At 43.6% G+C, this 12,794-nt stretch overlaps 1 protein-coding gene across 5 annotated transcripts in view; it reads left to right on the top strand.

The window, feature by feature from the left end:
- KBTBD12 (kelch repeat and BTB domain containing 12) overlaps positions 1-12,794 on the top strand; it is a 65,761-nt gene that overhangs the window by 13,463 nt on the left and 39,504 nt on the right. For all 5 annotated transcript variants that reach the window (XR_004001220.1, XR_004001219.1, XM_030569206.1 and 2 more), the window contains exon 4: positions 2,190-2,340. Coding sequence is in view for 3 of the 5 variants with exons in the window: in XM_030569206.1 (XP_030425066.1) it covers positions 2,190-2,340 (151 nt within the window). In the remaining 2 variants the exon portion in view is untranslated. The remainder of the gene's footprint in view (positions 1-2,189; positions 2,341-12,794) is intronic.

The following is a 12,794-nucleotide window of genomic DNA, read 5'->3' as shown; positions in this document are numbered from 1 at the left end:
CACAGGTCAGAATGCATTAGCCACAGTGGTGAAATAAAGATTTTAAGACCAACAACCCAGTGGTAGGTATGTTGCTTCAATATTAATATTCCCCTCTCAGGCACTAAAGGTGTATATCAGGGGAGGGCAAACTACGTCCCGTGGGAAACATGCGGCCCACCAGCCGATTTAATCCAGCCCTCAAACTCCCGCAGGGGAGCGGAGTCTGAGGCTTGCCCTGCTCCCGTGCGCCAGCTGGGGAGTGGGGTTGGGGGCTGTTCGGTGTGTGCATGCCACCATGCCACACAACTCCCACAAACAGCGGCATGTCCCCACTCTGTCTCCTATGTTTAGGGGCAGCCTGGGGGCTCCGCGCACTGCCTCCACCCCAAGCGCCATCCCACAGTTTCCACTGGCTGGGAACTGTGGCCAATAGAAGCTGCAAGGGCGGTGCCTGCGGATGGGGCAGCGTGCAGAAGCACCTGGCCACGCCTCTGTGTAGGAGCCGGAGAGGGTGCATGCTGCTGTTTCCGGGAGCTGCTTGAGGTAAGCGCTGCCCAGAGCTTGCACCCCTGAGCCCCTCCTGCGCCCCAACCCCCTACCCCAGCCCTGATCCTCCTCCCGCCCTCCAAACCCCTCAATCCCAGCCTGGAGCACCCTCCACTAGAAAAGGAAACCAATAAAGAATGTTCCTAGTTGGGAGGGGCTTCAAAAGGGAGGAGCTCTGAATGCCAAGGCTCAGTGGTCCCTGGCCTCTGTGGAAGGACTTCATCGCGTAGCAACAGAAGCCGCTGATCATAGGAATTATAGGCTGTTCTGAGGATGGGTGGTCATGGTTTGATGTCTGTAGGGATCTTGACCCAGAATGAGACACCCTTCCCCAGCCAATGACAAAATGCCCTGGCTCCAGAAGATGATTCTGGGACAAGAGAGCCTTGCAGGTAAGGGACCTGGACATAAGTGGGGTTGATGGACTAAGGTTAATTCAGCCCCCTCCCCCTTCAGCTAGAGATGCTGATGGGGAGGCATATTTGTATACTATTCCACCTTTGGGTTAAATAAACTAGACCCCTGCAGGGTCCCTGTTCAATACACGTGTGTCTTGTTGCCCTTATTGAAAGCCCACTGGGAAAACTGAGGCAGGGATGTAATTGTGATGTTATACTGATAGGATGCTCCGGGAGTGAGGGTCACCATCACAGGTAGGATTGGGAGGAGGCTGATGAGGGCAGCGAGATGGTTGCGGACTCTGGGAGCAGTGGAAGAAAAGTGTAAAGTTGAGAGTTCCATATGCAAAGAGCAAAGCACACACGTTCAGTGTAAATTACTTTCATTATCTAGGCTTTTATTCCTTTTCCATGGCCGTGATGTCAGAGTGTCTTTATACTAAGGAAAACAACAAGCAAAAAAGAACAAATATAACAACACCATGAGTAAGCAGAGGATGCATGTGTGTGCTCTCTCTCATTGAAAGACTTCAGAGCCCTCCCCCACAGCAGACTGCTTACATTTAAAGGTGCCGTACTCTGAAAACATAATTATAGCATCTTACGTAATACCAAAAGGGAGAGAAAACGGGGAGGAAGACTGGAATGAACAGGGGTAGCAGGAGTTGGTATGGGAGGAGTATAATGGGATCAAAGCTGTAGCTGGAAGGCAGGGGTTTAGTATTAAAGCTATTAAATGGAAAGATTTAGCAATTGTTAAATTTTAATTATTTGTTGGTTAAATAAATATATGTTAATTTAGAACAAATATTGTATATAAAGAGGTTCTTAGAGCAGCCTTTAAAATACTCCATCAAAACTCATGGTACAGCATGAGTAACCAAGTAAATAGAAATTCAGTCTTCAGGAGGAAAGGAATGTATTGAAAAAAGGTTTTGACTTATTCTTAGAGCTTCACAGAGGCCTTGTAAAAGAGCTATGTTCTGTCAGAGCTGTGTCCGTAAATGTTTTGTTATTACCCAAATTCTCAGCTTTTTTGCTATAGAATATAAATGCACTGTTATTCATCTGCCTTCTACAGTGCACTTCCAGCCACAAGTCATGGGTGTTGGTAAATCGTAGTGAGTATGAATCACTTCACAGCTATAATTGATGTGTTTATGTTATTTATCTGCTCAGCTGTCTGCTGTGATTAATTGCACACAGGCGCGTCCAGAGGGCTCCAAATGTTGTATTATTATATGGCTGTCATATTTCATACAGATGGATCTCCCTGACGATGAGCTGGATCGATTAAGTAACAGAATGTTGCAGTATGACCCAGGCCAAGACAAATGGACAGAGTGCACACCAATGAAGTACTCCAAATACCGCTTCAGCACAGCTGTAGTCAACAGTGAGATTTATGTCTTGGGTAAGAGGAAACAGATTTTTAACAGATAGCACAACCACTTTTTACTTTTCCCAGCAATTTGCCTCCATGAAATGAAAGATTGCACCTTTTGTTTTCAACAGTAGGGCAAAGTATATTGGACTAAATGGATTGAGATTTTTTTTTAAATTTTTTCATAATTTCTTGCATTCTTAAATTCAGTTAGGTGAAGTTGAAATGAAACTTTATTGCTCTGGCGTAATATAATTTCTTTAACACTTTCCATCAGAGGATCTCAATATTAATGAATCAAGACTCACAACACAGCCCTTTTGGGTAGGGAAGTCTCATCAGGGCTGGTGCAAGGAAGTTTCGTACCCTAGGCGAAACTTCCACCTTGCACCTCCCCCCCAGCTAACCCCACCTCCCCCACGGCAGCTAACTCAGCATCCGACCCGGGGAGCCCCCCTCGCAGCAGCTACCCCTGCCACTACGACAGCTAACCCCTCTCCCCCCCCCATCTCCCCACGGCAAGTAACCCTGCCCAGGGAGACTCCCCACACCCCCGCCACGGCAGCTAACCCTGCCTGGGGAGACTTCCCTCCTCTCCCCCACCGCCACGACAGCTAACCCTGCCTGTGGAGACTTCCCCCCGCCACAACAGCTAACCCTGCCTGGGGAGACTTCCCCCCACTCTTCCCCCCCACCACGGCAGCTAACCCTGCCTGGGTAGCCCGCCCCAGCTCACCTCAGCTCCGCCTCCTCCACTGAGCACGCTGGCGCTGCTCTAATTCTCCTCCCCGCCTAGGCTTGCGGCGCTGATTGGAGGAGACTTAGAGCTGGGCTGTGTGCTCAGTGGAGGAGGCAGAGTGGAGGTAAACTGGAGCTGGGAGCTGTTCCCGTGTGCCGCCCCCCCATTACTGCGAGTAGCCCTCCTCGCACGCCCCCCCTGCGCGCCACCCCACCCAGCTCACCTCCACTCCACCTCCTCGCCTGAGGGGACTTTTAGGCGCCCCCAACCACTAGGCACCCTGGGCGGCCGCCTAGTTTGCCTAAATGGTTGCACCGGCCCTGAGTCTCATTCATTACTACCATTTTACAGCTGAAGAAACGGAAGTACAGAAAGGTGAGGTAACTTGCCTGAGAGATCTGGCAGAAGAGAGACTAGACCCCAGCAATCCCAATCTCATGCCTTAACCTCAAGACCAGCCTTCTTTATTCTGAGGTTCAGTGCAACTTCCATTAAAGTCAGTGGATAGATTCCCATCCACTTTGCTACTATCAAACATTTTGGAAAATAAAGAAAAACCAGAATGAAGAAAAGGTGATGGTTTAATGCAGAAAAAGAATGAAGGTTTTTCAGGCATAGGGAATGGCATAGGGGGAAAAAGCAGGAAAAATATGTAACTTGGAAGGAGAGTAGACAACAGAAAGGAGAGTGGGTGGGAATGAGAGCAGAATTATAGGCAAGGGTTTGACTGTGGAAGGCCATGAAGATGAGGGTGAGAAGCTTGAATGTGATATGGAATTTAAGAGGCAGTCAGCAGAGGATTTCCAAGAGGGGAGTGATATGAGAGGAGTATCCTTGGGTAACAGAGGAGGAAAATGTCTTCCACCCTGCCTTTATCTTGGTTTAGAGAGACCCTTGTCTACAGCGGAACTGAGTGTCCCCATAGGCATAGCCAGGAATAACCATCAAAAAGTGGAAAATGGTTATTGCCGAAGGTCACTAGCAGGTGAACTTCAGCATGTTGTCAGATCCAAGGTAGTGTTGTCTATGTAGGTTCAAAGGTGCTTTGAGATGATAAAATATAGATGTCCAGTCCTCTGTGGTAGGTACAATAATGAAAGCTTGAAACAGACAATGTAGTGCATAAGTAGAGGCAGCAGCAATGTCAGTGAAGAAAGAGGCTCTATTCATGTCTTTTAGGAACAAGTGTCCTGAGATCAAGAGCAAGAATTCTGTGATGATTCAAAAAAGGCAGGGAGAGAGAAATGAAGCAGTCTTGGGATGCATTTGATTAAATAGATTGGCAGTCTTCTATACAGTGAATGTGATACTGTAACACAGAGAAGCTTTCTGAAGAGCTGTGGTTAGTAAAGAAAAACTACATCCAGCGTTCTCAGTGTAAAATGTCACATGGCAAGAAATATGTATCACAATGAATAAAAGAATGAAATATATAGTTTTGCTAAAAGTCCATTTTAGTCTGAAAAACGGTTGCAAGAATGGCATTGTGGAGTGCCGTGTTTATAGTCTCTTCCTGCCCTTAACTGGAGATTTGCTTTGGTCACAAGTGAAAAGCTGTATTCTGCTATTTACAGTTGTCAGTGCCACAAGCTGAGTCAGGGTTCTGAACGGCAAGCTGGGTTCTCTTTTGCTTGCCAGTCAACACCAATAACAAAGATTCTGTATGTGGAACTTTGCTAACAATTATGTTGATGATGTGTGAGCCAGATGAGAGGCCTGCTCCTTCTCCCATCACTGTGTCAATTCTTTGGGTCTAACAGGAGCAAAAGAAGGTTAAACCATTGGGGCTGACCTTGCATACCTTTACATGCATAGTCCTTCCATTATAAAAGCTCCACTGAAATCAAGGGGATTACTCATGTGAGTAAGGATCTGCAGGATTGGGACCAGTCATAGGGTTGTTGGTCCTTCACGAGGATTTGGATTTAACCTCACCTGTGACAGATCAGCTACCCTCCTCCACCCAGCTGATCATGATGAGCTGGGGATCAGGTGTCTCAATTCACTTATCAGATCCAGATGGTGAAGAATTGGGTGGGAGAGCTTATTTGTGGAAGAGAGCTACAGAAAGGAGATTGTCTCTTGTGATAGGGCCTGAAGGGAAGAGGTGGTAGGGAAGAAGGAGTCTCCTGGGGCACGCCTAGGAAAAAGTCAACTCCCAAGCAAATGGGCTGGAGGTAGGTTGGGATTAAGGATCCAGTCTGAGGAGAATCAGACTGGGGGAAGGAATCCAGGGAAGAAGCCTGAGGATCAGCAGCTTGGTAGCAGCAGAGCCTCTAAGGAAAAAGTCTAGAGGGTCTGCACTCTAAAGAGTGGAGGGTAGCCTGTGAGGGGCAGAAGGCCCTTTTGTTTTATATTTTCTTTGAACTGAAGACTGCTACTTGACAGAGCCTGCTGGCCTGTTGCAGGACAGTGGTTGGGACTAGGAGGGGAACAGATAGTGTCACTACTGCAATAAGTCACAGAAGGTCACAAGGGGGTACCGGGATGCTGTGCTGCTGCAGACCTTTAGTTTTCTTACTAAAATAAACAAATGGGATTAAAGGCACAGAGGTCAGAATCTGATTTCTCATATAATAGTGTAAATTGGAAGTAACTTCACTGAAGTAAGTAGAGTTACTTGGAATTAGGGTGACCAGACAGCAAGTATGAAAAATCGGGATGGGGTGGGGGTAATAGGAGCTTATATAAAACAAAGCCCCAAATATTGGGACTGTCCCTGTAAAATCGGGACATCTGGTCACCCTACTTGGAATTTACATTGGCATTAACTGAGATAAAAATCTGCTCCATGGAGCAGATCTCTTGAGAAAGACTGTGCTATGTTTCCAGTCACACTGCTGACCATATTTGCACTTCAGTTAAAATTGGTATTTTGTAGGCTGGTTCTGGCAGTGACCACCTGGCTAACAAGACAGTTTCTTCTAGTGTAAAAAAAAAAAAATCATATGGAAAGAAAACAAAAGACAGATTTCTGGACACATTGTGCCTTTAAATACACTGCAGAAACTCTGTTCTATTAACAGAATTACTGCAGATTTACACCAATGCAACTCAGGGCACAATTGCATTTAGAATTCCTAACAGTAACCATCTGAGAGTCCTGTGTAAAAGATTGCAAACCATTTTCCCTCTCCAAGCCTCAAAAGAATTCTAATGTTAAAACAGGTTGGTGACTGCCTGGTAGTCACCGGTATTGGTGTTTCATTCTGCTAGTGTCACAAATGGTCTCATCTCTGGCACTAGGCTTCCACATGTCAGCTAGAATTAAAACCTTGCACAAAAAATACATGCCATGGTTTATTCATAGTGACAAGTCCGTGTTACCTTGTGAATTCTCAGATTGTTGGGCTGCAAAAATGGATACACTTCTCCTTATAAAGACAATGGTGATGGTGTCCTTGCTAGGCAGACAGACAACTCGTGACAGTAGAAGGAACAAGTTGAAAGCTTTCTTAATCTGGTTGGTGAAGCTCTTGGTCATGCAGATGACATCCATGAGAAAATGGGAGTGGAAACAACTAGGACTGATGTGGATGGACCAAAGAATAATAACTGTCATGGGGAATGGTTAAAACCCATGGCAAACTGCTCAAAGGCATGGACTTTCAGGACATTACATTGTTTCACAGGGCATGTCAAGCACTGTGGGAGGCTAGAAAAAGACTGACAATGCCAATTTGTTCCAAAAGCCAGATTCTGAAGACTCTCTGAAGGAGTCCCTGTATATGGTGTCCCCAGAGATACCAATACTATGCATTATGGCTAGATATGCCATTCCAGAGAAGCTGTGCAGACTTGTTAAATCTGCAGCCAATTTGCAGATTATGGTGCAATTTCAGTAGATCTGGCAAAGGGAGGTGTAACTTTTGGTGTTGCTAAATTTTTGTGGCCTGGGGAGAGAGTTACTCTAGTGCTGGTGAGGTAGTGTTCCTCCCTCTACCCTCTGTGAGGATTCCAGATGATGGGTATGGCTTAAATTCCCACCAGGGCTCTATACAAGCCTGCTTTTGGGAGCATCTGAAGTGGCACTGAACAGACCTACTGTATGGAGACTCTGACCATGCTTATCTCCCTCCCAGTGCTACCCTCTTCCCAAGCTGCACTTATGGTATCTGATATACATGTAGTTGTGGCCTTTGTGTGGAAGAACAGTGTCTCCGTGGGTTCCCTGAGAGCTGCATGCATCTCAGCAGGTCCGCTGGTTTGTGGAACAAACCTCACTTCCCCCGTCCCACCATTCAATAAGGGGAAAATCCTGTCTTAATAGAATGATGAGAAGGAAAGTCCATGAAAGAAAGCTCCTGGAGATCCCTGCTGCCTGTGTGATTTAAATAAATAAATGGGAGAGAATATAGCCTCTCCTTGAATAAATGCTCAGCTCATAAAACGGTATTGCAGAAAGGCTAGACTTAACTCATTTCAAACAAAATTTAACACCTGCATCCAAACTAAATAAGATTTGTTTTTTTTGAAGCAGAGTCCGTGTCTTCCTGTATGTTTGAACAGCACTCAGTACCATGAGGCCCCAAGCAGGACTAGGGCCTGTGGGTGCTACTTCAATACAAATAAATAACTAAAGAAATTAGCTATGACCAATATGAAACAAAAGGCATGCATGCCATATTTGCTTTGAGTACATTTCTGTAACATAATTTTTTATATTTAGATCCAGATTCTGCTCTCAGTTCCATGGTGTAACTCTGGAGTAACTCTATTGACTTCAGTGGCGTTACTCCAGACTTACACCATTTTAACTAAGATCTGTAGCTGGCTTTCAGTCTTTCATGTGTTAATTTCTGAAAGGTCTATTGGCACAGAACATAGAATACACAGACACTGCCCAAGAGTACTTCTCAATCCAAATGAGAACTGAGCATGCTGACCCTGGAGACTAACTACTCCAGATCCTTTGGTCTGAGAGAACCTGTCTCAGAATACAGAAAGTGCTTTTTTAAAATTCCAAACTAGAAATACACATTGATAACTCCATAAGGCCTGATTCTGGTCAAACACCAACTTTACATCTATGTAATTCCACTTACTTAAACTGAGTTATTCCTGTGTTACATTGGTATAGGGGATATGAGAAACACTCATACTGTTTGAGGGATTGTATTGTTCATAGAACCTGTACCACTTGTCTCTTATCAGCTGTTCTAGTTAGAATTGGCTGTTGCAACAGATAATGTTCCTGAAGACTCTTATGCTATTTAAATGACATACATAATCCTTCCAAGTAAATGAACAGCCTTTCCTGAGGTTCAAAATCCTTTCTCCTATTCACCACATTCAACTGATCTTAGTTCTTTCTCTCCATATTTTCCCAGGAACATAACTATATTCGTTAGAAAGCTCAAGAAAGAGTGGTATTGTGTTCTTAATGACAGAGCCAATTGAGATACTTCTGGAAGAAAACCAGATGGGAAGGCTCTATTTAAGTCATGCATTTTAATCTCTTGCTTTAAAAAAAAAAAATCCTTTGCATCTGAGACTGTGAAAACTCATTACGACTGATGGGTAAATTAGAAAAAGACCTGCCAAATGCACCAGCTCATGCTAAAACACTTTCAAAAGAACTACAGTCTTTGAAATATAGGTCAGTGGTAAGTGATATTGCATCAGCATAAGGGCATTAGTTCTGCATTGTTTTTATGTTATATAATCCCTGTTTTTATAAATAAGAAAATATAGAAGGAATTAAATGAAAAATCCTGTTAGTAAGAACTTGGGAATCAAAGAATCTTTGTTTATCCGCCTTACCCTGGAATACCACCTCATTAAAACTGAGTTTTCCCCTGAGCTCTTGCTGAGAGCTTCTCTTTAAAGTTTTAAGCAGTTAAATGAGGTTCAATTAAATTCTGAATGTCTCCCTCGTAAAATACTTATTTGAATATGGTACTCAGGGGTCTCTCTGGGAAGGAAGGTTTGTGTAGGAGGAACTGGAAAGAGAAATTTTAACTTTCATGCTTTAGTATTAACTGTGCCTTTGAATAAATTATGCTGCTTCTAAAGTAAACATGTCTATTCATAAATACATTTTGGATTTCCTCTGAGTAGCAGATAATGGGCCCGATTCTTCCCTTGGTTACCCCTGTTCACATCTGACTGTGGTAAATGAGCCTGCATGGCAGTTGAACCAAGAGCAGAATTTGGCCTGATTCTGGCTATCAGAAGCTCCCCCATGCCATTGAGAGGCAACCAGCGTGTTGTAGGAGAAGCTGGAACTGAAATTGTGGGTTTGTGTTGGCAACCATTTGCTTTTCTCATCCCTGCTTCCAGTCAAGCTTTTCCTTCATGTTTTGCTACAAGACACGCTATGTGATCTGTTTTCTCTGCAATAGTAAAGAATGGCAGGTGGTTTTCAATTCCATCTCTGTAAGAGTCTGTCGGGGCTAACATTATGGCTCCCTTATTTCTCCCTGAAACCAATTATGCAGCGCTGGTTTACAGGGAGTGAGAGAGCAATGCAAGTCCTAATACTCAGCTTGAATGCTGTTAAAGAGTAATGAAGGGAAATGTTACATAAGGGTTTAGAGCTATTAAATCCATTGTGGATTCTAGAGATCAATTTAATAGTGAATTATTTTACAGAAAGAGAGGGAGCGAAGGAGCTTAGATTTCAGTTGCTTATTGGTGAACCTGCTCTGTTTTTTCATCTTAATTTCTCTTTGATAAAAATTCAAACCAGGACTAAGAATACTTTTCACTGCCTGTGTATTGTGATCAAAGGGTGTGAGAAGGTGGGGAAGTATTACAGTCTCCATCTGACTGATCTTAGATGATCTCTAATTTCAGCTGCATACATTTTTTTGCACAACCAACTTGGGACCCCTCAGTGCTAAATACCCACCACATTTTTGTAGGTGCTCAGTTCCACTGAAAATCAAGCCCCATATGTCTCAAGTTGAGTATCAGTCAACTAAGGCACCCAAAATTAGTGGCCACTTTTGAAAAAGTAGGCTTCAGTAGCATGGCTGAGATAACATAACCCATGGCTCTTGATGCTGAGATTGGTACTGGACCCCCTCCCTCCCCCCCCCCACAAAAAGGATGTATTCATAAGTATTTTAAGGCTCTAATCACCATTTCAACTGAGCATCAGCACAGCTGAGTACTACTTGTTACTTCCATCCCTCCCTCACCATCTCTATGGAGATTACTCAATTTTACCAGGAGTTTAAGTTTACCCATCTTTTCATACCACTGTTCCCCATACTGTTTCCTAGGTTTAGTTATTGTGATGGATGTGACTCAAATCCCGTTTAGTCTCACTGTGTAAAAATAAGGGAGGTGGAGGGGAAGAGAGTTGGCCTAAAGTGAAACAATATTCTTTGCCTTCAGCCAATCAACAATGTGTGGGTATACGTAAGGCACAGCACTGTATCTCATTGAAATTCTGAGGCTGTACTGATCACATCACCTACCCTGCGTTGTCTTCTTTCATCAAAAGGCTTGTCTTGTAATCCTGATTTCTTGATAAAGACTATGTATTGTATTTATATATTTATGTTGCTAATAGAGCCTCAGGTTAAATTTAAAGTCCATTAGAACTGCTGCTGGAGAGTGCCCTTGAAAGTGTGTTTGATTGCAGAACCATCCAAGCATGATAGGGAAAGCTCTGAAGCATTAATGGCTTTGGGAACATGAAGGTGGCTTTGCCGACTTATTTTAGTCCCACAGTGGCATCTGAACTGTCTCCTGGGGAAAGAAAATGACATAAAGGGTCTATATGTTGAAATGGTGTGTTTGCAAGGTAGGGACAGTGCTCTGGAATTAAATCCTCTTTTGTGACAGATGTGAAAATGACAGGCAGAGAAATGTTCAAAACTCCCAGGGTGAAATCCACCTCTCCCTGCACAAAGGTCAAGTAATTGGGCTTTGTGCAGAGAACTAAGCTGGGTGGTGGTGGAAAGAGATTGAATTCACCCACTCTGTTAATGGCAAAAGTCCACAGGGAGGTGGGGCAGGGGAAGGGGAAAACAATGCAGACCTTCTAGCTGCTGTTCCAGCTATAGGCTGAAACAGCAGTTGGTGCTCCTTCACACACCATGTACATGAGTTTTGGGACAGTGGAGCCATTTATTTTTCATGGCACCTCTCTATAGCTTTAGGTAGTTTAAGAAATGCACAATTAAAAGGGTAAAAGTCCAGAATAGAGAGGCATGCCCCCATCATATCAATGTCCTGCCAGAATATTTGGCAGGACAGCTGCCTCCCCCAAATCAGCTACTGCATCTAATCTCTTCTGTTTTTTCTGGATGCTTCACAATGTTTTTCACACTATCTCCATCTTGTGTGGATTGAGCTTCAGCCAGCTCACCCTCCCTCATCCACTTCCTAGTCTGAGCCAAACACTGAGTCAGTTACTTAACTGCTCCAGCCAGGTCAAAGGAGGTAGAAATGAATGTCTCCAGCAGCCTGTAGGTACTACAGCAGTCTACATGTCCTGACTAACCCTCCTGATGACTTCGTAAACTCATTGTACAGGACAGACAATAAGGTAGAACGCTCTGGAATGGAGTGTGAGCAGTTGCAGTGTACAGTAGATTCTGACAAAGGAAAGTTTCTTCGTTTCCAACCATCTCCAACCATGCCTCCACTCAAGGGCAGATTTGAGTTTCCTTCACTGTGAGGAATTTCTGTGTTGTGGATACAAGTTGAAAGGATAGGCCTGAACTGTCAGCTTCTGCGGAACAAAATCTGCGTCTTCTTTCTTGGAGTATAGACAAGTCATGCCTATTGAGATTCTGGAAGCAGTGCAGGGGCTTTGAGCTGCTACCTGCAAGTGTGTGGCTAAGCAACTCTAGTAGTATCTGGAGTTTGCAAATTCCTTTGCATTATCTGCTAGCTTATTTCAGTGTTAGCATTATCTTAAAAGAGAAGCATAAAGCCATTCTCCTCTGGATCTGATTCCTCATTGCTTAGAATACCCTTTTAGAAGCTTCACAATTATATTTTATTCCCATCTGATTTTTGTTTCTTATTTTCTATTTGCCAAGCATTGATTTTTGGCCATGTCTTGAATGAAGCTGAAATTGGATTTCTCTGTAATGGCTTGGTAAGGTCCACATCAAAACTTAGCTATTTCATATCTAGAAGACTTTTCTCATCTGAATATAACTACTTTTAGATAGGTCAGATTTAAGTTAAACTAGTTGATGGCAATTTATTTAATTTTTTAATATACTAGTCTTTAATTTAGGCTTCAAAAGTGACTTGTGATAGGCCATTAAAGTTTATTTCTTTAATAATTATACAAGGAAAATGTTTCAAAGTCTTCTCTCCCAGGGTTGCCAGCATGAGTTCTTATATTAGTTGGTGAAGTTTTGGATTTTCTGCTAAAGCAGATTACTTGCATGTTACACACATGGTGCTGATTGAATTCTGTTCTGGTTCAATGCAAATTGTCCTTTTCATTCCTTCCAAAATTGCAGTGCCCATGATTCTTGCATTCTTTATTATAGCTACAAAATTCACAAGATGATTAAAAGAACGGTGGTAACATTCCTTAGAAAGTTCAAGAGGTGGTTCTTCCAGTGAGGCACCTGGGACAATACCATGCTCACGAAAGCTAGGCAACTAATCAGAGTCAGATAAACTTACTGCCATCTCAGACCACTGCTATTCATAGCTTTAATTTCAACAACAAAGATCTTCCATCCTTCAGATGAAGGATCCACCTAGCAGCAAATACTTCTACACCCTACATTGTAGTTCACATTCCACCAGCAGATACCATAGA

The sequence above is a fragment of the Gopherus evgoodei genome, chromosome 7 (genome assembly GCF_007399415.2).
Source record: "Gopherus evgoodei ecotype Sinaloan lineage chromosome 7, rGopEvg1_v1.p, whole genome shotgun sequence".
Classification (NCBI taxonomy): Eukaryota; Metazoa; Chordata; order Testudines; family Testudinidae; genus Gopherus; species Gopherus evgoodei.
This window is presented reverse-complemented; position numbering and strand designations above follow the sequence as displayed.